Source organism: Protopterus annectens, chromosome 2.part0 (genome assembly GCF_019279795.1).
Source record: "Protopterus annectens isolate FY-2018-M chromosome 2.part0, PAN1.0, whole genome shotgun sequence".
Lineage (NCBI taxonomy): Eukaryota > Metazoa > Chordata > Ceratodontiformes > Protopteridae > Protopterus > Protopterus annectens.
Genome location: NC_056728.1, coordinates 594,529,951 through 594,552,770, shown reverse-complemented (window position 1 = coordinate 594,552,770; position 22,820 = coordinate 594,529,951). Strand labels below are relative to the sequence as shown.

General features: G+C 41.9%; 1 protein-coding gene across 1 annotated transcript in view; it reads left to right on the top strand.

Annotated features, from left to right (window-relative positions):
• The window catches only part of ELP1 (elongator acetyltransferase complex subunit 1), a 1,639,125-nt gene that overhangs the window by 986,009 nt on the left and 630,296 nt on the right, over positions 1–22,820 (top strand). Inside the window, exon 22 of the mRNA XM_044060975.1 lies at positions 1,927–2,006. Coding sequence (XP_043916910.1) covers positions 1,927–2,006 — 80 coding nt within the window. The remainder of the gene's footprint in view (positions 1–1,926; positions 2,007–22,820) is intronic.

Genomic DNA, 22,820 nt, shown 5'->3' with positions numbered 1-22,820 from the left:
ATCCCAGTTCTTCAAGTGTTTTCCCAAGTCTGGAGGCCAGGTCCCCTAAGAGTGTTCACAGACAACACCACAGTCCTGTGTTACATAAGCAAAGAGGATGTAGGAACCAAGTCTTACCCACTGTGCAGATTAGCATTGACCACCTAGGAGATTGCCTCCCCCCAAAAAAACACATCTTTAGTGGCCACATACATTCCATCACAGGACAATATGTTGGTAGATGCACTAACCAGGACTTTGGAGAATCCTCACAAATGGATTCTCAACAGACAGGTCTTCCTGGACATCCTCCACCATTGGGAGACACCTCAAGCAAACCTCTTTGCTTCAGAGACCAGCAAACAGCTCCCCCACTTTTGCACCAGGGCTGCTGCCCATCAGCCTGGAGGATTGATGCTTTTAGCTTTCAGTGGACAGAGAGATTCCTCTATGCCTTTCTTCCTATACCTCACATCCCATGTGCTCTTCTGAAGTCTAAAAAAGAATAGCCAAAACTCTTGCTAGTGATCTCCTTCTGGCCAACCCAACATTTTCTTCGTCTTCTCAGGGCAGCTACCCCAAACTGCCAGTGGAAGTCGATATCATCACACAGCAGAAAAGGTTACTACTGCACCCCAACCTGTTATCCCTGAACCTAACTCTATGGATGATAGGGTTTTAGCTCCTTACAAGCGCAACCTTTCGGAGGACGTAATTAAAGTTTTCCAAGAAGTCAGCAAACCCACCATTTGAAAATCCTACATAACCAAAGGGAAGAGATTTTCTTTTTGGTTCCACAGGAATGGACAGGACCCCAACAAATAACAGTGACCTTCTACACTAAAATATCTGTGTGACACATGCATACAGGGCTAATTTTCCATCAAAGCCCATCTGTCAGCCATCTCTATTTGTCTACCCCCTCAATCCTCCTGTTATGTTCAGACCTAGAAAACACAAAAGGCCAGCATAAATAGTCCAATACTTTATTGTAAAGAGTTCGTAATTTCAATATTATAATAGGACATACAAATGCCCCAACAGTTCATCAGAAATCCAAACCGGTTTCGGCTGAATGCCTTCTTCAGTGAAAATGATAAACTGCATTCAGCCGAAACCAGTATATATATAATGTAAGAGTATGACAAATGTTAATATGGTTATTATTGTTTGCTTGTAATGTATCTGTGCCTATGTCGTGATTGCTAATTTACAAAGGTGTTTATTAAAGCAGAGTAGCAAGGAACAGCTGTACTTGGGTGCACTAAACTGTAAAATGGTCTTTTTGCTCAACAGCAGCAAGGTTCTCCCAAGCCAGGTCTTTTTCCCTTCCTTTTTTGATTTGAGTTCCTGTTATTTTCTTTGAATTTCTTTGCTGGCATCCAGGCAGAGAAATTACCAGCCAGTAACTGGATTTTACCCAAATAAATAACTTCTGCTTACTTTTTAAACAATTTCTCAGTTTTCACACTCTAAGAGCTCTAATCAACCTGCTACTGAGTGTGCAGCCACCTTGGAACATCTTGTCTAAACTTGTTTGAGGCTCTTCTGTTAACTTTCAAGCAGGCAGAGTCATTTATTTAGCCATGTAGAAGAGCTTAATGTCATCTGTGGTTTCCAGTGAGGTTAGATCCCTTCTCTTCCATGTCTTCCTTCCATCTATACCAATATCAGTCATTAACAAATAATGCTCCTTCTACATCTGCTCACATCCATGAGTCCATGCAGTGTTGGTGGTGGTAAGAAAAATATGGAACTGCATATTGAGATGCCCTGAAAGATGAGTAAGTGATTATGTAGTAACGTTTATGTAAAGCTGTCTGTCTGTCCCAACCCAACTCAGACATATAACTGGAAAAAAGTGAATATTTATTAATTATAATTTTAAAAAGACATTTACTGTTTTTTTAAGCATTCTAATACTGAGTAAAGTTTCTCATTTTGTAGGTATTTTTGGAAAATGTGGAAACATTTGTGAAACAAATTGACTCTGTCAATCACATCAACTTGTTTCTGACTGAGCTAAAGTAAGTATAACTCTTCTGAAGGTAATTGTGGTTTGCTGTTTGTAGGTTTTGGGTAAATATAGATTATGGATCTTGTCGTGTATATAAAGTAGAACACAACTTCCACAAGAGATGCTCTCCATTTTAAGATGGACTGCAGAATCTCACCCCTCATCCATCTAAAAAATGCTAATTTCACTCGAGACTATTTGTTGCTATTTTACCTTAACTGGCTATTGCTGGAAAAGGAAATGATCTCATTAGGATGGTTGTGAACATCCAAAAGATGGGTGCCAGCCCCCCAGTGAAGTCGGGGATTGATCTTTTGGTACAGGAACCCGTGGAAGCTGGATCTCCACCTTTTCGCTTAAAGTTTTGTGTAGAGCCTGTTCTTTTCAGATATTGGCAGATGAATTATAGCACTCCATACATTTTATTCCTTTTCCATCATTGACTACGTCCTTACCCTTGCTAATCGGTTTTAATTAAGTATAGCAGTGTAAGTTTGTTTTATTTATTTACTTACTTGCTTACTTCCTTACTTCACCACTGCCTGCTGATAGTCTGATGGCATACTGACCCATTAATTCCCCATCATTAGAGTGAGTGCCAACCAACTGGGAGGAGCCTTCTTGGGGGGCAACCATCACAGCCAGTTAATTTTTCTTCTTCCAGCCTTTTCCTCCACTGCAAATACCTGGTAACATGCTCAGAGATAATTTTTGAGTAGGCATTATTAAGGGCATATCACTTCCACAAGTGAGGTAATTGCCACAAGACAGGCCTGCTCCCTGAAGCCAGTACTCCTATGTGGTCCTATTTCCACCATAAATTCAGCTAGGGGAATGTGTATCCTAGGTGTGTGCCTCCCCACCCCCAACCCCCTCCTCAATGAGAACTGATCTAGCTGAGATGCATCACTTCTGCACCCCCAATGCCATTTCCAGAAGGTGACACCCACACTGCAGGCAGGGTTGAATAATTAATACTATTGTAGCTGGGCTAAACCCTCTCACATAATCCGCCTTCTTTGATTATGTTAAACAAGGCATCTGTTGTTTAAACAACAAACTACATTTGAAATCATTTTAGTTAAAAGTAATTGAGCATCTTGTGGCATGGCTCCAGGAATGGTTAAGGTCAAAATAATGTTGAATAAAGTTGGAATCAGCACTGGAAAACAAATTGCGTAGTTGTAGGAGTTTCATAGGGATCAGTACTGTTCATAGGTATTCACAGTATGTACATGCAACTTCCCTGAAACTACTGAGGTACTTAATTAAACATGCTAATGATATTAACTTATGTAAGCAAATTTGTGAGTAGCTAGTATGATAACCATGGCAGACTAACTTTTGTATAGCTTTGTGATCTGGTGATAACCACATTTTGAGCAATGCAGTCAGAAAATTTATAAAGGTGAAAATGTACAAAACTTGTTTGGCAAGTGTTAGTCCCAGCAAATTTACCAGGATTTGGTTTTAACAATAAATGTGCGTTTACATTTCTCAAAATGTGTAGCTAGTATATATAGGAAAGCTGTAAGAAAGAATAGTTGTGTAAAATCTTACCATAACCATACATGCCCTTCTTTTCCATGTTGTTCTTAACCTTAGGGATTCCCTGCCTAGGTAACCCGAACCTCCGGCCAGTATACAAAAGACTTTTGCTACTGCAAAACACCTGAATTTAAATGCTGCTGCATTATTTGGATAATGTACAGAACTCATTAATGAAAAGCGTGTTACACTTATAATTATTTATCTTGGCTTACTCAGTAATGAAATTGGCCTTCCTTAATTTCAACATATTACTGTGTCACATCAGTATAAACATTACTCTGCTGTGCATAACAGTGACCTCTTGATATTGTAAATGAATTGATCTACTTTTGCCAGTTGGTGTGCTATTCAGATTTATTCTAGGTGAAGTGACCTTCTTGCCTAGAACAGTTACTGTACTGGGTGCAAAAGTACATGGGAGTCTGTTAAGTGTATTATATTATCGTAAAATTACTCTGATATTCATCAGTGAAGTGACCTATTTTAGTATGCTGTATTGCAGAAAAAGTCACCTTTTGTTTAAAATTAATTTGACTGTTTTAGTGTTGTATTAGAAAATAATTACTTCACAATGCGTTTCCTGTCTTAGTTGTAACTCAGTGTTCAATGTCCAGTGTTAACAACAAATGCAGAGCCTAAATCATAAGTTCATATGTCAATACTAGGCAGTTGATCCAAAGAACCATTAGTGGCTTAGCCACAATGCCTCAAGTTGTAGGTGCAATTCTCTTGACTAATTTTAAATCTAATTTTGACCCCTTTTAGTGAGGGCATAAGGGGCCAGACCCATGGTATATTTGATTGCCCATCCATTTGTCCAGGTTATGCTTAAAGAAGGTGAGAAAGCTACTTTGCTTTACATCCAAAGGAAAATCTGTTTCATAAAAGAGGGATTTTCTGGGATATGTAGCTATCTCACCAGCAGGTCTTATTTATGTTTCAATGGAATTTAAGGTCTCAAGGGAGTGTTGAAGGTGTTAATTTTGTAGCTGTACAGGAGAGCAAATAGGAATGGAAAATCTGAGGCTCTATTGGTCAGACAGACGTCTCCAGTCAAGAGTCTGTAAGAAACAGAAGAGGGAGGGAGAGAGAGAGAGCACTTTAAGGCAGACTCAGTAGCACAGGGAGTCATGCCTTTGATTATTTTAGTGAGGAAACACTGTGCTCTCTCTGACTGGGTCATATGCAGATACATACCAAAGATGCCATTATACTCTATTATGGGCCTGATGAGGAAGAGTAGACAGGTATGATAACTTCCTTAGATCCAGAAAAATGCCGCTGGTGCATTATTCTGCCAAGGCAAAAGAATTTCCAAACTGCAGTGGGTACATGATGACTAAAGAATAGTTCATTATCGGTGAAAATGCCCAGCATTGTAACATAAAAGTTTACAGTTATTTTGATTAGCTTGTCAATAATGCCAGATGTTAGAATGGTATCAGAGACCTTGGCCAGGTTCAGGTAGGCAGTTTGAACTGATTTGCTCATGTTTAATGCGTTAGTAACATGTTCAAAGAAACCTACAAGTTTCAGGAGGTAAGATTTGCCTTTAACAAAGCCAGCATGGCTTGGACCTGGGGCTTGTCTGCCCATGTCCTTGTTAATAAGTTCTGTAATGATCCATTCCATTGCTTTGCTGATAAGGCTGGTGAGGCTTGTGTGTCTGTAGTTTCCTGAATCAATAGTGGAGCCCCTGTGTGGAGCAGTTCTCCAGTCCTGTGACAGAAATTCATTGGAGAGGCTGAGGCTGAACAGGCTTAGTAATTAATCTACCAGAGAGTGCCTAGTGCTGACAAGAAGGCAGGCTGGCACATTATCATGATCCATAGCACAAGTGTTTTTGGCCTTCAAGAAAGCATTCAGGACCTACGCAGAGTTTATCAGAGCAGGTCATATGGGTATGCTTATAAGATGGGGAAAGTTGGGGTAGACAGCAGAGTAAATTTAGAGCTGAATGTCATAGACCATTCAAGAGTTTGTAGCTATTAAAATTTGGAACCTTAGCAAGCAGTGTAGTGTACTGCTGCATCTTATAACATTTATGTAGTTTGCCACCTGAATGTGCGAATTTGTATACTCTTGTTAAGTGGACAGTCTTGGATGTCTGTCTTTGTGGCAAGGTATTCAATTATTGATGCCTTCACAGTGAGTCATGGGAGTGAATTATCTTGAGTGTTCCACATTACGGGAGGTGCACAGACATGTCTGAACTCTCTCTATACATGTAGCTAAGACAGATATGACCCTAGACTTAAGTGTTATCCAGCTGCCTGTGAGAATGATGTCTTGTGTAGGCCCTAGGGCTGATAGCCTACTACCAGCCTATGAACATATGACAAGATAGGAGACTTAACAGTTGACTGGTTAACTGGTGTCATCCCATGGGGATCCAGCAATACCTTTCAAACTCTTAAAATAAGAAATCCGGACAAAGCCTAAAATAATGGGAGAACAAGGGTCCGAAAATAGGGACAGATTTTAAATATTGCTCATATAAACTTAGAAAGTTACTGGAATTGCATGATTTGTATTAGCATGCATTTACTAAAGGACATGCAATCTGAAACTCAAATATGTATCATTATTTACTGACTTCAGACCTCAGTGATTTGCCAGAAAAATCAAATTTTTAAGGAACTCACCTCAAATATATAGCAAAAATCAGGATTTTCTGCAAAAATCTGGACAGTTGAAAGGTACGGATTCTGCTAATGTTCCCTTAAGAGTTAAGGATATTTGAAGGGAAGTGGAGTTCTCCATATAAACACACACTTGGCTATCTACCTTAGAAACAAATTATACAGGTTTAGACATTTTCTTAAACAGGTAGGTGGTGCCTTAAAGGCACTTACATATGCAAACAGAAGTAACACTTTCAAAAAATGTTTGCAATAGATGACTAGGTTTGAACAAGACAGTACAGCAGAATGTTGGAAAGTTGTTGTTTTTCTTTCGGCTTTTCCCGGTTAGGGGTCACCACAGCGGAACTCCGGTCCGCTAATGATTGGCAGTAGATTTTTTTTACGGGTGCTGAGATGCCAGCTCGACGCCCAACCTTCAACGCATGTCTTTCGAATGTTGGAAAGTATGCTGCATTATTTATGAAAGCTGTTTTGGAATATGTTAAAACTTCAGTTAAATGATGCTTTCCTTTTTTTTTTATTACTTAAGGATTTAAACTGTTTGTTGTATTGCTAACTTGTGTATATTTGTGTTGTTATTTGTACTTGTAGGAAATCACTTATGATGCAACTCTTAGTGAGAATACAGGTGATGGCTGGGTTTATAATGGTGGCTTTGTAACATTTTAAGATTTCCATGTGTATGTGCAGGAGCACGAGTGCGTACACACACATACATGCTATTAGCTGCTGGTACTTTTCTTTAGTTGGTGGTGCTTTATAGCTGCTCGACAGTCTAGTTGCAGTAAGTTCTTACATTTACAATCTTCCAGAAGGTCGTCTTTGCTCACTGCAAAGTGTACATAACACAAGTTCTCCAGTGACTACCCACATTGAACTGAATTCTAAAGCCTTCTCTTCACATGGAACCTGTGTAGTCTTAAACAAAAGGTTTTGTTGAAACTGAATGCATCTCCCAGTCATGTCACAAGCTTAAAACTCACAACATAAAGGTGGTCTTTGAGAGCCCGTAGTCAGTAGCCTAGATCCTCAGAACCACATATATTTATGTGTGAATATATACTGAGTCTGAGAATGCAGTATCCCATTGTCCCCTAATTTTAATTATGGTTATTTCAAGAGTTAAAATATATAAATAACAGGATTATGAAGTGTGTGTGTGTGTGTGTGGGGGGGGGGGGGGTGTAACAGTGAGAGTCATAGCTCACTGCTTTTTGTTAGTATTGTGGTTTACTTTCAAAACAGCAAGACCAACAGTGTCAGATCTTGCACGTCTGATAAGAGGTCACAACATAATGATAATATAGCTCCTTCCTCATCCAGGAATCAGTTTTTTTTTGCACACTGTAGTGCATGAAACATTTGGTGGTATGATGGTGAACCTGTTTTGCTGACCTCTGATATTCATAGAGACTTAAAAAAAAAAAATGAAAACCTAGGGAGTATTTTCCACATGTGTAGTAGTTAAATGCAAAGTCGTATGATCTGATACTGAGGACACTCTTTGGTGTCGGTCCTTTGGATACATTTATCTTCTCTACCAGTTCACACATGGGATAGTTTTTATGGAAGTTCCCACTGTCAGAGACGGGCTTAACCTCTTAATGATGCAAGCTGTGATATCACACATTGATTGTATAAGCATGCTGATCACTGGCAATCACCTTTTTTTTTTTTTTTTTTGCAGCTTCCCTGTTTATATCTCAAACCTTACTATCAGTGGTTGAAAGGTTCTTGAGTTCGATTGCTAGTTTGATTTATTTTCAGAGCTAAAAGTTTATGAATACAAATTATGATGCACCAACCTTCCATCAATCCGTTTTGACAACTAAAGACATAGGGCTGTTTTTTTGGTGCCTGAGACTTCAGTGAGAGGATTTGTTGGGGGCTGTCCCCCCAAGAGGCAGGTCTGTGACATAGAAGCTTTTCTGGTCTTCCCAGGAGAGGTGACTGCCCATAGCTAATGGGATCTGCATCCTGTTTCTTTCCTCTGCATGGAGGACTTGAGGAATTGAAATAGTACACCCCTGGTTCCAGCCATTAATAGAGTATGCCAATGATATTAGCAACATAATCTCCACCTGTTTGACTCAATTCAGTTATGTGGCATGGCCTCTTGTGTCATCCTTTCCCAGATGAGGTATATTTGGGTGTGAGGTTCCTCTTAAGGTTTCCTTTCAACCTAGATGGACTGTGATCAGCCCTAATGGAGGAAGCGTTGCAAGATGGACTTGCGGGTACATAGAGGTCTGGTGATAAGAATTAGAATCATAGGAATTGAACTTTGTGCTTCAGGACTCTGGTCTGGTGTAAGCACCACATGCAGTGCAGTCCACCCACTTGTTGTCCTTGGCACTTCCACCTCCTCATGGAGGCTTTCATCCTTCCAACACCCCCCCCCCCAGTCCATCTTTCTCATACCTACTTCAGCACAGTTGCAATGTTAGATGCAATTCTGAAGGGTACAAAGTTCTCTTCCATGCCTACTCCCTTATTGATCCAGTGGGAACGCCTTCCTATGTAAGACAGTTGAAGTCTTTTGATTACATGCCTTCTTTTACTCCTCTGGAATGTGACCTCTTTAAAAGCAGACTTGCAACATTTAAGGGTTGTCTTAACCCTTGCCATGGGAAATATGTGGAACCAGTTACTTTGCTCCTACAGCACTCCTCTCCAGACATTCATACTGTGTCAGAAATCTTGAAGTAGCCATTCTCTCTTCCCAGATGGTTGATATTGTGTAACCCCCCCCCCCTTCTGAATTGTAGTAAGGTCTTGTGTGACCATTCTAAAGCTGGCACCCCAGTGGTTTTGGCTGGGCTTTTGCAAGCACAGAGGCCACATTCCCTTCCATTATAGAATCAGAATTGGTAGGAAGGCACCCATCCAGACTCCAGTTCTGTGTTTTTGGATTACATGGGAAATCCCTCCTTCTGTTTGGGTTAAGGAGGATCTCATCTTTACCCTAATGATGTTATGCTTAGAGCACCCCATCTTATATGCTATGGTGGTGACTTTTGGTGGGTGCTTTGAGTAGCGGTTTAGGGATGGCATGTCTCTGCAGTGCAGGGCTTTTCTGAAAATGCATCCCTGATGAAATGACCCAAACAGTGTTTGTTTGATGTGATTTTCAGCAGTATTTGTTTTTTTGTAGGCATGCGTTGCTTTATTTCTTGATTCCTCCCTCAGTAGAGGGCTAGCTCCTTTCATGTTGGATGGCCCCTTTTCCCACCCCTGCATTAGGGTCTCTATAAGGTCTCTTCCTTCTCCTGGAAGAGACCTCACAGATACCCAAGTGTGGGGTGTGGAGCATCTCACTGTCCATGACCCATCCTACCTGGGCCATGCAAGGAGGATATGGGGGCTTCCTTGCACATTACACTGGACCAACTAACCTCAAGAGCTTGACAGAAAAGGCCTTGATCCATTGGTTCATAGGTAGGTACTAGGCTATTGGCCCTAGGGCCTATATAAGCCTAGCCAAAAAGGTACCCTGGCTTCACTACCCAAGAAAATTATTTTCCTCTGCCCCTGTCTAGCAGAGCCACAGAAGTCATCCCCGGGGTGAATTTCATATCCCATCCAATCAAGATTTTTCTTGAAGAGTGCTAATGAAGAGCTTTGTTTGATATAGATAGGTAGTTTGTTCCAGTCTGACAGTTTTCTGTTTCCTTTTCAGTAGCTTCTCAGTGTGGAGCTGAGTGGCAAGCCAGGGTTCTGTCACCATGCAGGCAATAGAGCTTTTGCTTCAGCTGTGGAAAGGGATATTTCCTCCCCACTATAGAGACGAACCAATTGTCTGTCTGATCCTCTGTGATATCCTTTGCCTTCCTGGAGACATTTATTCCTATCCCCGTCTTCCTTGAAAGCCCATAGGGTGGGACTTCTTGGATGTTGTCATCCTTCCTCACTGTATAGTAGGGAGTGTTGGTTTCTCCATGTATGTGGAGCAGTAATTCCCCTTGCAAGTAGCTGGTGGCCATTTTATTCTGTCAGTGCCCAAGACATTGTTGGCATTTTCCATTGAGACCTAAGCTTTGCAAGAGGAGATCTTCTCATCATTTCTCTGAGGTTGCGATGTTGGGTTTCCCTGCCTACTAGTCATAGTGGTGTCACCCCACCAGGGATCTCCCATTCTCCCCAGTGACATTCCATTGAGATTGTCTTTTATGACTGTTGAGTTAGATAGACTTGATCCCAATCCAATTGTCCTTTTCTGTCTGGGACAGCATTGCTTGACCTTTGTTTGTGGATGAGGATTGGCCAGGCCTCAGATGACCTAGGCTACTTGTGACTGTGTTGCTTCTGTCCCATTTTTGTACCTGGGCATACTGCTTAAAACGTTGACTGAGGGAATTGGTGGCTGTGGATTGCCCTCCATGTTGCCAGCCTTGCAGAGCTGGGTGAATGGTTGAGATCCAGGTTTGATGACGTTCCACTCTATGGGGTCAGTTCTTCCATCCACCCAACCTTTTGGGAAGCAGTGGTGGAGGGTTAACTGATTTGGTCTTCCCCTGGTTTTCACTTTTGGAGAAATCAGTCCTCCACTCTTTTCTTTCTGAGGCAATACATTAGAGGGTGACAGGTGTAGGATGCTGTTGTGTCTTCTGGAGGTTTCTTAGTCCTGGTAGTCCTAGCTTAATCTACTTTCATCTTTTGTTGAAGGGCATGTTTTTTGCCCTCTTTATGCTTTGGTGGCTGTGGGTTGACATTAAATCCTTGCCCTTGGGTGGCATGGGAACCTTCTACTGGCCTGGTTATGGGTATCCCCTTTTTCAGGATATCTTCTTACATCTGTAGCATGCCTAACCAAGGCTGTTTTTGTAAACAAACCTCTGACTTCACTCTGTCCTTTAGCTTCCACTTGAGTATAAATAGGAACAGTTCTTTTTGTGGATGTAGTGGTACATTATAGTTCCATAGTCGGCTTCTGCAGCTGTGAGAGAGGTGCTGGTCACCTGCTGTTGTATTTTAGTGCCCCTTATAGGACCAGGATGTTTCTTCAGTCCCCAGAAAGTGGATAGGATTGGGTCCTAGCTGTTTTTTTTTTTCAAATAGACATTGACAGGAGAGGGCTACTGGAAATTGTTCCAGTTTAGGATACCAGTTTTTTTTGTTTGTTTTTTTTTTTTCTATTCTAGGCTTCTAGGCTTTACTGTCTTTCATTCAACCCTTGGTCCAGGGGTATAAGGGTTCATAGTTGGGGTATTTTTTTCTTTTACCTTTATCCCCTTCACATCATACCAGTTCTTTGGGTCTTCAGAAGGGGGTGAGGACCCCCTGGTCGTAACCTTCCTAAGTGGAGTAGTCAGGATCTCTGGTTAGGCCTGTTTCTCTTCAGAGTCCTTTTTGGTGACAGAAGTTGCAAGGAGTGTTTGGGTCCTTGCACTTGTGAACAGTTTGACCTTTAAGGTACTCCAGCAGCAGTATGTGGAACCAGGTTTGTCAAATTCTGAGTGAGAATCTACATTTGACTCCACTGTTTGTGAATGGACACTCTGGTTCCTCTCCATGGAGCTGTGCCTTTTCACTAGTCCCCATGTCTCTTTCTTCTGGCTACTTTTAGGGTGGTTCTTTGGCTTGCTTTTCTCTGGTGATATTAATGCTTGGAATTTAGTTCATGCACAAAGAATCCGTCCGCCATGGATGATGTTTGATGTTAAATATAACAGATAAGTTTTTACAACATGAGTTGAAATGTGTTGATGGTCCTATGCTATAGACCAGGAATGGCTTGCGGCTATCCCCATGGGACAGTCTTTCCAGCTGGCATTGTTTGATTTCACAGTAATTCAGGCAAATATAAACTTAGTATGTGACTTGTTAGCAGAGGGAGTGCCAAATATTCATTGTTGGTGGTTTGCTGGTTGGTGCTCACTAGTGGCAAGAGATTGGACTGGCAGACATGGTGGAGGAGTGCACTTGTGTAGTCAGTGTTTGACATTGTCATGTACATTGCCATTGTTATGTGTCTGTCCCCGGGGATGGAAACTTTCACAAAAAACTGCTGATTTGTGGAGAGGATAAACCCAAGATTAGGGATCCATTAGATATGGTCCTTTTCTTACATCTTAGAAAGTATCTTTTTTTTTGTAATTCTTTTTTCTGCACTAATTATTTTATCACTTCTGTTGGTGGTGATTACTTTAGCAATAGTCCACAACTGGGTGTGGATAATAAAGAATTTACCTATGAATGGTGTGGTTTGATGACAAACGTAAAGCCTGAGTGATCAAACAAAACCAGCCATGTATAAATCCGGCATTACCCACAGGCAGAAGTAAACTGTTCAGTATTAATACAACATAAAAAAATTAATGTTTCTAAATAATGTTAGTATATAGAAGCCCCTTTGTATTCTTCTGCAACTTTTATTAGGTAGAGGAGGTGCATCTTATGAAACGAACATGCCTTTTGTGCATATGTGCCAATGCCTGCATACTACATATACTACTATACTGTATTACTGCCCCTCAGGAGTGCACATGCCTTCTGCTGACATGAGGGCACTTGCTTAACTTTTAATTGCCTTCTGGTGAGTTAAATGTGTTTTTTTTTCTTCTGTAATATTTTGACTTTTTTATTGATGGATTTGGGTGAATGGAATAGAACTTCCACCCTTCTTAGAATTTAAGTTTATTTTCTCTGTTTTGTGGAGTGGAGAATTTGACAGGTTTAGCAATTTGTGATAGCTATAGTCACCTGTACTTTCTCGTATTGGTAATGTTCAGTTTGAAGTGAGCAATGCTGATCATTCTTGCTAATGGCATGCATGCTTATGAAGTAAAGCATTTCTAATTTGTTGTACCTCAAATCAGATAGGGGCTGTCATGCTGATGTGATTTTACTTTAATCAGGAGTACTGTGGTGAGAAGACCATTTACCAGGATTCTTTCTCTCCAATGGTTTATGATGAGAGTTTTCAATTTCTTCATTTTTGACAACCAAAAAAAGAGCTTCAGTTTGTCTTTTTCAGTGACTTTACATCCCTTGATTTTTGATACTGACTTTCTTTTACATTACATGTTAAGATGCCTCTAAATATTAGGCTTCAAAGAGTAGCTAAATTAATTAAACCTCAGTTATATTTTTTTCTTTACTTAGAACAGTTTTGCCAAGTCAGAGTTTTGAGTTATGATGTGAGGCTAGTCATCTGTGACTAAGAATAACATTTACTGAAACTGTATTAATTTGCAACAGGCATTAATGTTCTCAATTCTCCCACCGTCATTAGCTTGCCTCAAAGACTGTGTATTTAAAGAGCTGTTTTTTTTTTAAATCATGCAAAGACTGTAGAGTCATATGCAGGTAATAGCCAAAGCAGTAAAACTTTTTTTCCTCACTTACGATGTTGCATCAAAGAAAAAGAAAAGCAGCTGCGTAGAAGAGAAACTTGATATTTGGTGGCGATGTCCCTTTATAGAGTCACTGAGTCATAGATTGTTACAAGACTAATGACCGTGGGGGAGGGGGCTTTGAAAGCCTAGCCAAGTTTTCTGGAAAGAATAATGATGTCCTGTAGCCAACTAGGGTATTGAGGGCCAGGCATTTATAAATTACCACTGTCCATAAGGGACATGAGTGCCAGGCCTGGTATAAAATTCCTGTTCCCCACCCACTTGTATAGGTTGCTCTTAAATTGGGTAATAGACAAAATCAGCTTCACATGTATGGGAAGCTTGTTCCATAGGAGGGGCAGTCTCCGGGACAGAACTGTCTCTCCAGCATGTTCTGTTTAAGTAAAAGACAAAATTCAGATCCTTAGACCTTATATATTTGGTACTGTTTAACTTATGAATATGAAGTCGATTCCGAAGTGTGGGGTTTGCAGATGCCTTGAAAACCAGACATAGATTACCACTCAGCAATCTACAGGAGACAGATTAGAGGTGCTCTTCCACTTGTACCATCTGCAACATCTGGTACAAGGCTACCAGTCACTGTTGAGAATACAAGCTACTTATCAGGAATCTGTTTGCAATTATTACTTCTGTTCTGCTCCTGGTGAGAGAAGGAGCACAGAGACATTATTTCCTAGCATTCCTAGAGATTAGCGTTTATATCATGTTATCGAAAGATGAAAATAGCGAACGCTATTTCATCGAACCTAAAATATCTAAACCACATAGTATCAAACATTCAGAACAGCAAATTATTTCCCTTGGGAAAAAAATTTGCTATTCCGAAACACATACACACAACACAATCACACCTAAAAAACATCAATGCACACACATACACTTATAATCCTACAACTAACCCTACACTAAACTATACATACACTACTATCTATCCACTTACCTTAACCCAAACCCTAACCCTAACCCTAAGGTCCATCACTATCACACACTCGCCTAACACGCGCCCTAACCCTAACTCACTTAACCCTCCCCTAAACCTAATTCACATAACTCGTGCCCTAACCCTAACTCACCTAACCCACACCCTAACTCACCTAACCCACACCTAACCCTAACTCACCTAACCCGTGCCCTAATCCTAACAACCACACAATCGCACATTTACCTGAACCCGACCCATAAATCTCCACCACAGCGCTGAAAATAGCGAAGACACAGAACCGGCCAACCAAATTCTTTCTCTAGGAAAGAATTCGGTGTTCTGCAGCTTCGCTATTTTTAGCGTTCGATCAAAACGGGTCGATATTAGAACATTCGAAGTTTTAAAACTTCAATGTTCTGATATAGACCCAGAGATTACCAGTCCCTGGCAAGCCTGAAAATTGCTTCTTAGAAGTCAGCGTAGAATTAATGCTGCTTTGCTTCTGGTGAGAGGAAGTAGGAGGGGGGGGGGACATTGGTTCCTACTGGTCTCTGATAGGGTAGTGTGCATGAGCCTTCACTGAGTGGTCTGGTTGTAGTTTTGTTGAGAACATCTTCAGAGTATTTGTGTAGCTAGACTTTCTGTTGCATCCAATTAAGAGAATTTGAAGGCAAGCAAGCATACTGAACATATAAACAACAGAGTTAATACTACTACTCAGGAAACAGCTTGGGACTAGTGCTACTCTTGCTTCTGGTGAGAGAAGAAGCAAAGTGCACGTTAAATCATTTTAGATTACTGTTTTTACCACTGCATTTCTGTCTAAGTGTTTGCTGCATAAGTTGATTCTTTCCTGCATGTTTAGCCTAGATGTTCATCGTGCATACAGCTGCAGTCATTACAGATGGGATATCCTGCCATCAGGCGGGTCCTCAGTCGGCCGAATTCCAAAGTCTAGGTCCAGCGTCGGTTGTCGTCACTTCTTCCCTGACGTCAGTGCGGCAGGGGTATAAAAGAGGCAGCCGACGCCATCTTCTTCAGTCTTTCTTGCCGCGCGGTGCCCGAAGCAGAAGCAGTTCGCAAGTGCCGGTCGGCCAGCTCCTGAGATTTACAAAAATATTTCAGCCGAAGTCTTCCTGAAAGCTAAGTACCCTGTTGGGGAAACTTTTATTGCCTCAGACCGATGTCAGACAAAGTTAATATTTGCATTTCATGTGGGAAGCAAATACTGCATAAGGATTTCCACTCTTTCTGTATACCTTTCTTAGGCCCAGACCACGACGTCTCGGCCTGCCGTTTTTGTGCTAGATTCAACAAGCTCACTATTAAGCGCCGGGCGGAGTTCGCCCTTCACTATTTTGGTAAAAAATTTAATTATATTATGCCGTCAGATACTCCGACTCCAGTTTTGAGTAAAAGACGCAAAGATAAGGACCGACATACGAAGTCCGCACCGACTACTGACACCATGCTAAGGCCGACTACCGGTTCTCCGGTTCTCAGCGAGGCGCCTACGCAACCCCTGAGTACCGATGACACAACATTACCGGTGTCTTCAGTACCCGAGGTCACAGGCTCCTCGGTCCCCATTCCTACTACAGATACCGATGCCACTCTTGGCGGGGAAACTCAAGAGTTTAGACAGGCCTGCCATTTCTCAAGGTGTCTTCAGGCCTTCCTCCTTCTCTATTAAATCTTTCACTAAATCTAAAGCAGCCATGAAAACCAAAAAACAGGGACCTCAGACCCCCTCTCAAGGCCCCATGCCTAAAAAACAGATGCTCAAAATGGCTGAGGATTTGATTACTCTTATCAGGGGTTCTCAACCCCCCTCTGACAAAAGGCCCAGATTAGAGGAAGACTACCCTTCCTCAGATCAAGCCTCCATTACCTCTGAACATTCTGAGGACCAGGATTATGCCTACTCTCCTTTCGAAGACTCTGATGCAGAGGAGTCTATTCCCTCGGTCTCCCCCCCTGAGGACTACTCTTTTGTGGAAACCCTACATACATTGAGGGAACACTTTCACTGGGAAGGCCAAGATTACTCAGATTCCAAGAAAAGGCTCAGGGATTTTCTTTTGCTCCCCCAGCATAGGCCCCTGGCTATCCCTCCTGTTTTAGATATATTGGATGATGTGTACACAGAAGCCAGCCTAAATCCAGATTCTTTGCCTCCAGCTCCTGTTAAACCAGACAGGTATTACCGGGTTCCTGATTCACACCAGTTCCTATACAAAAGCCATACTGCTGACCCAGAAACTATTTCACAGGGTCCCAAGGGAATTAAGGCCTCTACTGCTAAAAACCCATTACCTTCAAAGAGAGATTCCAGAGCCTTAGAAAGGTGGGAGAAAAAGGTGTACACCTCGGCCACTTTAACCATGAGGGCATTAAACTGTCAGTTCCATATGTTAAAGTATCAACAGTTTTTGTTATCTCAGTTGAAAAGCAAAATGACACAACCAGAACAACCAGATTTAAAAGAGTTGCAGGATTTGTTGCATGGTGCAGAGCAAGTGGGCAAACATACCTTGCAGTGTGGTTTTGATGCTTTAGAGGCCTCATGTAGAGCTGCTGTTACGGGGTCTGTTATACGTAGACATGCTTGGCTCAAAGAGCAAGCCTTACCAGATCATGTCAAAGCTAAATTATTAGATGCACCTCTTCAAAAAGATGTATTGTTTGTTGTTAAAGCTGAGGAGGTACTAAAGAAAATGGAGGAAAAAGCGAAATCAATGCAAACAGTGAAAGATTTCCTGCAGGTACAACCTCCACGTTTCAGCAGAAACTGGCCTTCAAAAAATTGATCCTTTCCAGCCACGGACAGACCTCAAAGGGGCAGATACAGATGCCCAAGGGGTAGAGGGCAACCTCAAGGATCTTTCAGAGCCAGGCAGTGGCAAGCACCAACCCCAAGAGGTGGAGAAGATAGATCACAGTCATTTAGAAAACAGACACAATGACTTCCCCCTTTACCTGCCAAGCAAAGCTTTAATGGCAGCACCTTTGGGTGGAAAACTGGCATTATTCTCAAAAAATTGGCATATTGTTACAAAAGACAAATGGATTCTGGACATTATAGACAGAGGCTACAGGTTCCACTTTCACACTCTTCCAAAAATGAGAGGCATGCCAAACCTGCCACAAAATCAAAGGGCAAAGGCACAAAAACAAATTTCAGCTCTCATGGACATGAAAGCAATTCAAGGGGTACCTGCAAAAGAACAAGGTCAAGGGTTTTATTCCAGACTATTCCTGGTACCAAGGAAAGACAAAGATTGGAGACCTATTTTAGACCTATCCATCCTAAATACATATTTACAGGTACCAAAATTCAAGATGCTCACATTACAGCAGCTTCTTCCCATGCTGGGCAAGGAGTCTTGGCTGGTAACATTGGACCTCATGGAGGCATACCTGCATGTCCCTATCAGACAAGATTGCAGAAGATACCTCAGATTTCTTGCAGGTTCAACCCATTATCAATTCTCTGCATTGCCCTTTGGCTTATCTACTGCGCCCAGAGTGTTTACGAAATGCCTGGCATCAGTAATCGCCTTCTGCAGACTACAAGGAATACAAATCTACCCATATCTGGATGACTGCCTGATCCAAGCCGACAGCAAGGACATACTTCTGAAACACCTGGCGTTTGTAATAAAACTGTTGAACTTTCTGGGATACACAGTCAACAAAAAGAAATCAAAACTAATACCCTCTCAACAAATAATTTTCCTGGGTGCCAGCTTGGATGCAACCACCCAGATGGCCTACCTCACGCCAGACAAACAAGGGCAACTGTCTCAATACTTCAGCAAAATGGCAACCTTCACCAGGCTGACTGCAAGGAAAGTCCTGCAGGCTCTGGGATTCATGGCATCTTGCATCCTACTAATCCCATGTGCAAAGCTGCATATGAGGAAACTTCAGTGGTACCTAAAAACTTATGGTCTCAACACAGCCACAGCTTGGAAACAATTATACCACTCATTCCATGCCTTCAAAAGGAATTTCTGTGGTGGGCTCAAGCATGCCAAAGAAACATAGGTCTCCCTTTCTGTGTACCTGAAGCAACTCAAATCATCACAACAGACGCCTCAAACTACGCCTGGGGGGCACACATGACAGATCAGTGCATTCAGGGAAAATGGTCCCAAAAATAGAAGCACCTACACATCAACCAAAAGGAAATGCTAGCCGTGCAAAATGCTATTATGGCCTTCAAAGACCTACTGCATCCAGGCCAGCTATTGATAAGGACAGACAACACCACAGTGATGTGGTACATAAACAAACAGGGGGGAACTCATTCATACCCCCTGTGCAGGCAAGCCATGACCCTATGGAACACAGCACTGGAATTGCAAATTCAACTACAGGCACAATTCCTGCGAGGGAAGGAAAACACACTGGCAGACAGCCTAAGCAGAAATATGACAGATCCACACGAATGGAAGTTGCATCCTCAAGTTTTCACAAAGATAACTCCGGCATGGGGACAGCCAGACATAGATCTCTTTGCTACCCACAGAAATTACCAGTTGAAAAAATTTTGTTCAAGGACCTATCATCCACAGGCCTGGAAAGTGGATGCACTTTCTTTCAAATGGACAACGTTGACAGTCTATGCCTTTCCGCCTCTGCCTCTGCTGCCCAAAGTTCTATTAAAAGCCAGAGCAGAGAGGCCGAAAATGATTCTCATTGCTCCAGACTGGCCAAGACAACACTGGTATCCGCTCCTAAAGAGCCTGACACATTCCCCACCATTGATTCTACCTCTAGTCCCTCTTCTGTTGTCCCAGCACAACTACAAGACTCTTCTCAGCCAGCTCAAAACCCTAAATCTAGCTGCATGGAGAATTCCTTGATTTCCCAACAGACCCTCCTCTCCAAGGAGGTGCAGGATGTCATCTTGGAGGCCAGAAGACCTTCTACTAGAAAAGCCTATTCCGCCAAATGGAAACGATTTTGTGCCTGGAATCAAGAAAAGGGCCAGAATCCTTGGGTAATAAATTTACCTCAAATTTTACAGTACCTAGCTGAGATGTTAAACAGTGGACTTTCCTTCTCCTCCATCAAAATCCACGCTTCAGCCATTTCTGCACAATACAACACAGATCCTCCTTTATTCTCTCATCCTTACTTAAGACAGTTCCTCAGAGGGGAAAAGAATATAAAACCCCCAAGGAAACCACCAGTCCCTGCTTGGGACCTCAACTTTGTATTGGAAAAGCTGACCCTTCCTCCCTTCGAGCCAGCTGCTTCAACAGAACTACAATACTTGTCATGGAAACCAGCCTTCCTTCTGGCTATCACCTCAGCACGCAGGGTTTCGGAGCTACAGGCCCTCATGGCCGTGCAACCTTTCATCATTTTCCATCAGGACAGAGTTTCCTTACGAACCAACCCTACCTTTATGCCAAAGGTAGTATCCAGTGTAGCTTTGAATCAGACTATCCACTTACCTACCTTTTATCCAAATCCACAAAATAAAGGGGAAAGACTACTACATTCTTTGGACATTCACAGACAACTTCGTTATTACTTGGACAGGACAAAGCCATTCAGGAAATCCGAGCAACTCTTTGTGTCCTATGCTACAGGTGCTCAAGGAAAGGCTATCTCCAAACAGACAATCTCAAAATGGATAGCCCACTGCATACGCTTTTGTTACTCATTTCATGGAAAAACTGTGCCTACAAGCATCAGATCCCACTCCACCAGGGCCACAACTACCTCTGCAGCTTTCCTCAGGGGGGTTCCTACCAAGGACATTTTGGAAGCAGCCACTTGGAGTTCAGTGCACACTTTCTCCAAACACGATCACCTTCCACTATACTCTAAATCTAGAGCAGGATTTGCCACAGCAGTCTTGCAGGGCATCCTTGCTCCTCCTAGTTCCACTTAGTGCCTGCCACCCCTACTTAGCTTTGGGATTCTTCCCATCTGTAATGACTGCAGCTGTATGCACAATGAACATAGTACAGTTTTGTACCTACCATAAATGTAGATGTTTGAGTGCTCATACAGCTGCAGTCCAGGTTACCCCCCTCCGTCCCCTCTTAGGACAGGCTTTATGACAAACACCTTCTCATACAACCTATTTGGGGTATTCTTTTATGGTGTATTTGCTTGCAACTACTGTTTTTTGATTATTCTATATTGCATGATTACATAAATTTATGTTTTGCCTTCCTTCTGGGGGCACCTGACATCTGGGGCAAGAAAAACTGAAGAAGATGGCGTCGGCTGCCTCTTTTATACCCCTGCCGCACTGACGTCAGGGAAGAAGCGACGACAACCGACACCGGGCCTAGACTTTGGAATTCGGTCGACCGAGGACCCGCCTGACGGCAGGATAACCCATCTGTAATGACTGCAGCTGTATGAGCACTCGAACATCTACATTTATGGTAGTTACAAAACTGTACTATTCCTGTTTAAGTTGATTATTTACTGCACTTCCAGACACTTTCAGTGATTTAAAGTTAAAGGTTTAGGTTAGGTTTGCATTCTAGTAGCAGTGGAGAGTTGCCTGGTCTCATTATGTGCTGAAAAATCACTGGAAAAAAAATTGTGTGTGCTTATTATTATTGTTCGGAGGGCTATTTTGCTTAATTACTATTAATTTGAGCCTGGATAAAGGTGCTGTGTTTGCAATGGTGGTTTGTAGTGTCTTATATCGACAATGCACTTAAAATTGAAATTTTCTTATAAAACTACCTTTGAAATTTCCTCAGTACTTAGTTGCTCAAATAGCAACTAGTTTGTTCATTGAGGAGTACCACCCCAAAAGCTTAGTCCTAGTCTTGATAATTTCCAGGTTTGACAGCATTAAACCCCTCTTGTTGATAAGATAATAAGGATGTGTAACCATGGATATACACGTTCCTACTATCTCTGCAGCCAGTTTTCTGGGTATGGGTATCCTGAGGCAATGTAGCAATTGTCTCATGTTTACTGACAATTGCCTAATTCTTAAAAAAAACAAAAAAAACAAAAAAAAAAACAATATGGTATGTGACAGATGTAGTTACACAGTTTCACTGGAGGTAAGGCTGTCACATACAGGCATTTATGATACTAAATTGGTTGTCAGAAACACTAACACTGCACCCACCATACATAGTATGGACCAGTCATATAGATCAGCATATGCTGAGTCTCTTAATTGTAAACTTCCTAAACTTCAAAGGCCTCTCAGACATTGCACTTAAAATAAGTATCCTCAGCAAACTGAAAGCACTCTACCAAAACAACACCCATCTTGGCACATACAGCCACATCTGACGGCATCTCAACTTCTAAGCCCATAAGATAACTCACCATACAATCCAATATTTTGGTCAAAGGAGACTCCATTGTGAGTCAGATAGATGTCCCACTCAACAGACTAAGTAGAGAGTCATGGTCAGTTGCCTATCGGGAACCAGGACCCACCAGATCACATGCACTCAGGTTGTTGAACCACAAGTACCAGTATGACTCTGTCATTGTCCATGTGGATATAAATGACCTGAGACATAACCTTCCTGGACTATATGAAGTGAGACGTGATGCAACTCTCTGTGTCCCAGGCCACTATGAGCCTAGCATTAAGCACCATTCTGCCTTATCCAAGGCTGATGCCATAATATGAACAACAAATAATTGACTTTAATAACTGGCTTAGCTTTTTATGTCATTCACACTCCCGGTCAACAAATGTAAATAAATAAATGTAATTCGAAGTGGGTAAAATAATTGTCAGCCTCGGAAGATAAGATCGACAGGCTACGTTGCATCTGTCCTCACTAAGCTTTTGAATATTGGCTAAAACCTTGTCCTCCCCATTTTGCCATTTTTAGGCATTGCCAACCTGATAAGCTTTCCAACATAGAAAAAGCAATATAATAAAATCTAAAGGAGTTACAGGAATCTAAGCAAGAAACTCCAGTCACTGCAGACTCGCCTCCCAGTATGGAATGCAGACATCTGTGAGGTTACTGAGACATTGTTTAAAGCTTTAGACAGCACCCCAGCAGGGCAGAGCCATAATGCTGGCCATACATTTAGACCATCTACTGCACAGGAAGGCACAAAAGGTGGAGGTTTTTCAATTTACATAAAAAAAACAAAGGCACCTTAAGGCTGGTCAAACAGCATGATGAGCATAAGCTTCTCCACGTCCAAATTACCATAGATGAAGTCCCATACCATGTCCTAGCAAGCTAAAGGTCCCCTTCTGTGACGCAGTAAACCCATAAAACATGCATAAACATTTTGGAGACGCTCCCCATTCAACCCAGCAACATATTTATCGGTGACTTTAACCACCATACTGTAAACTGGATATCATGCAG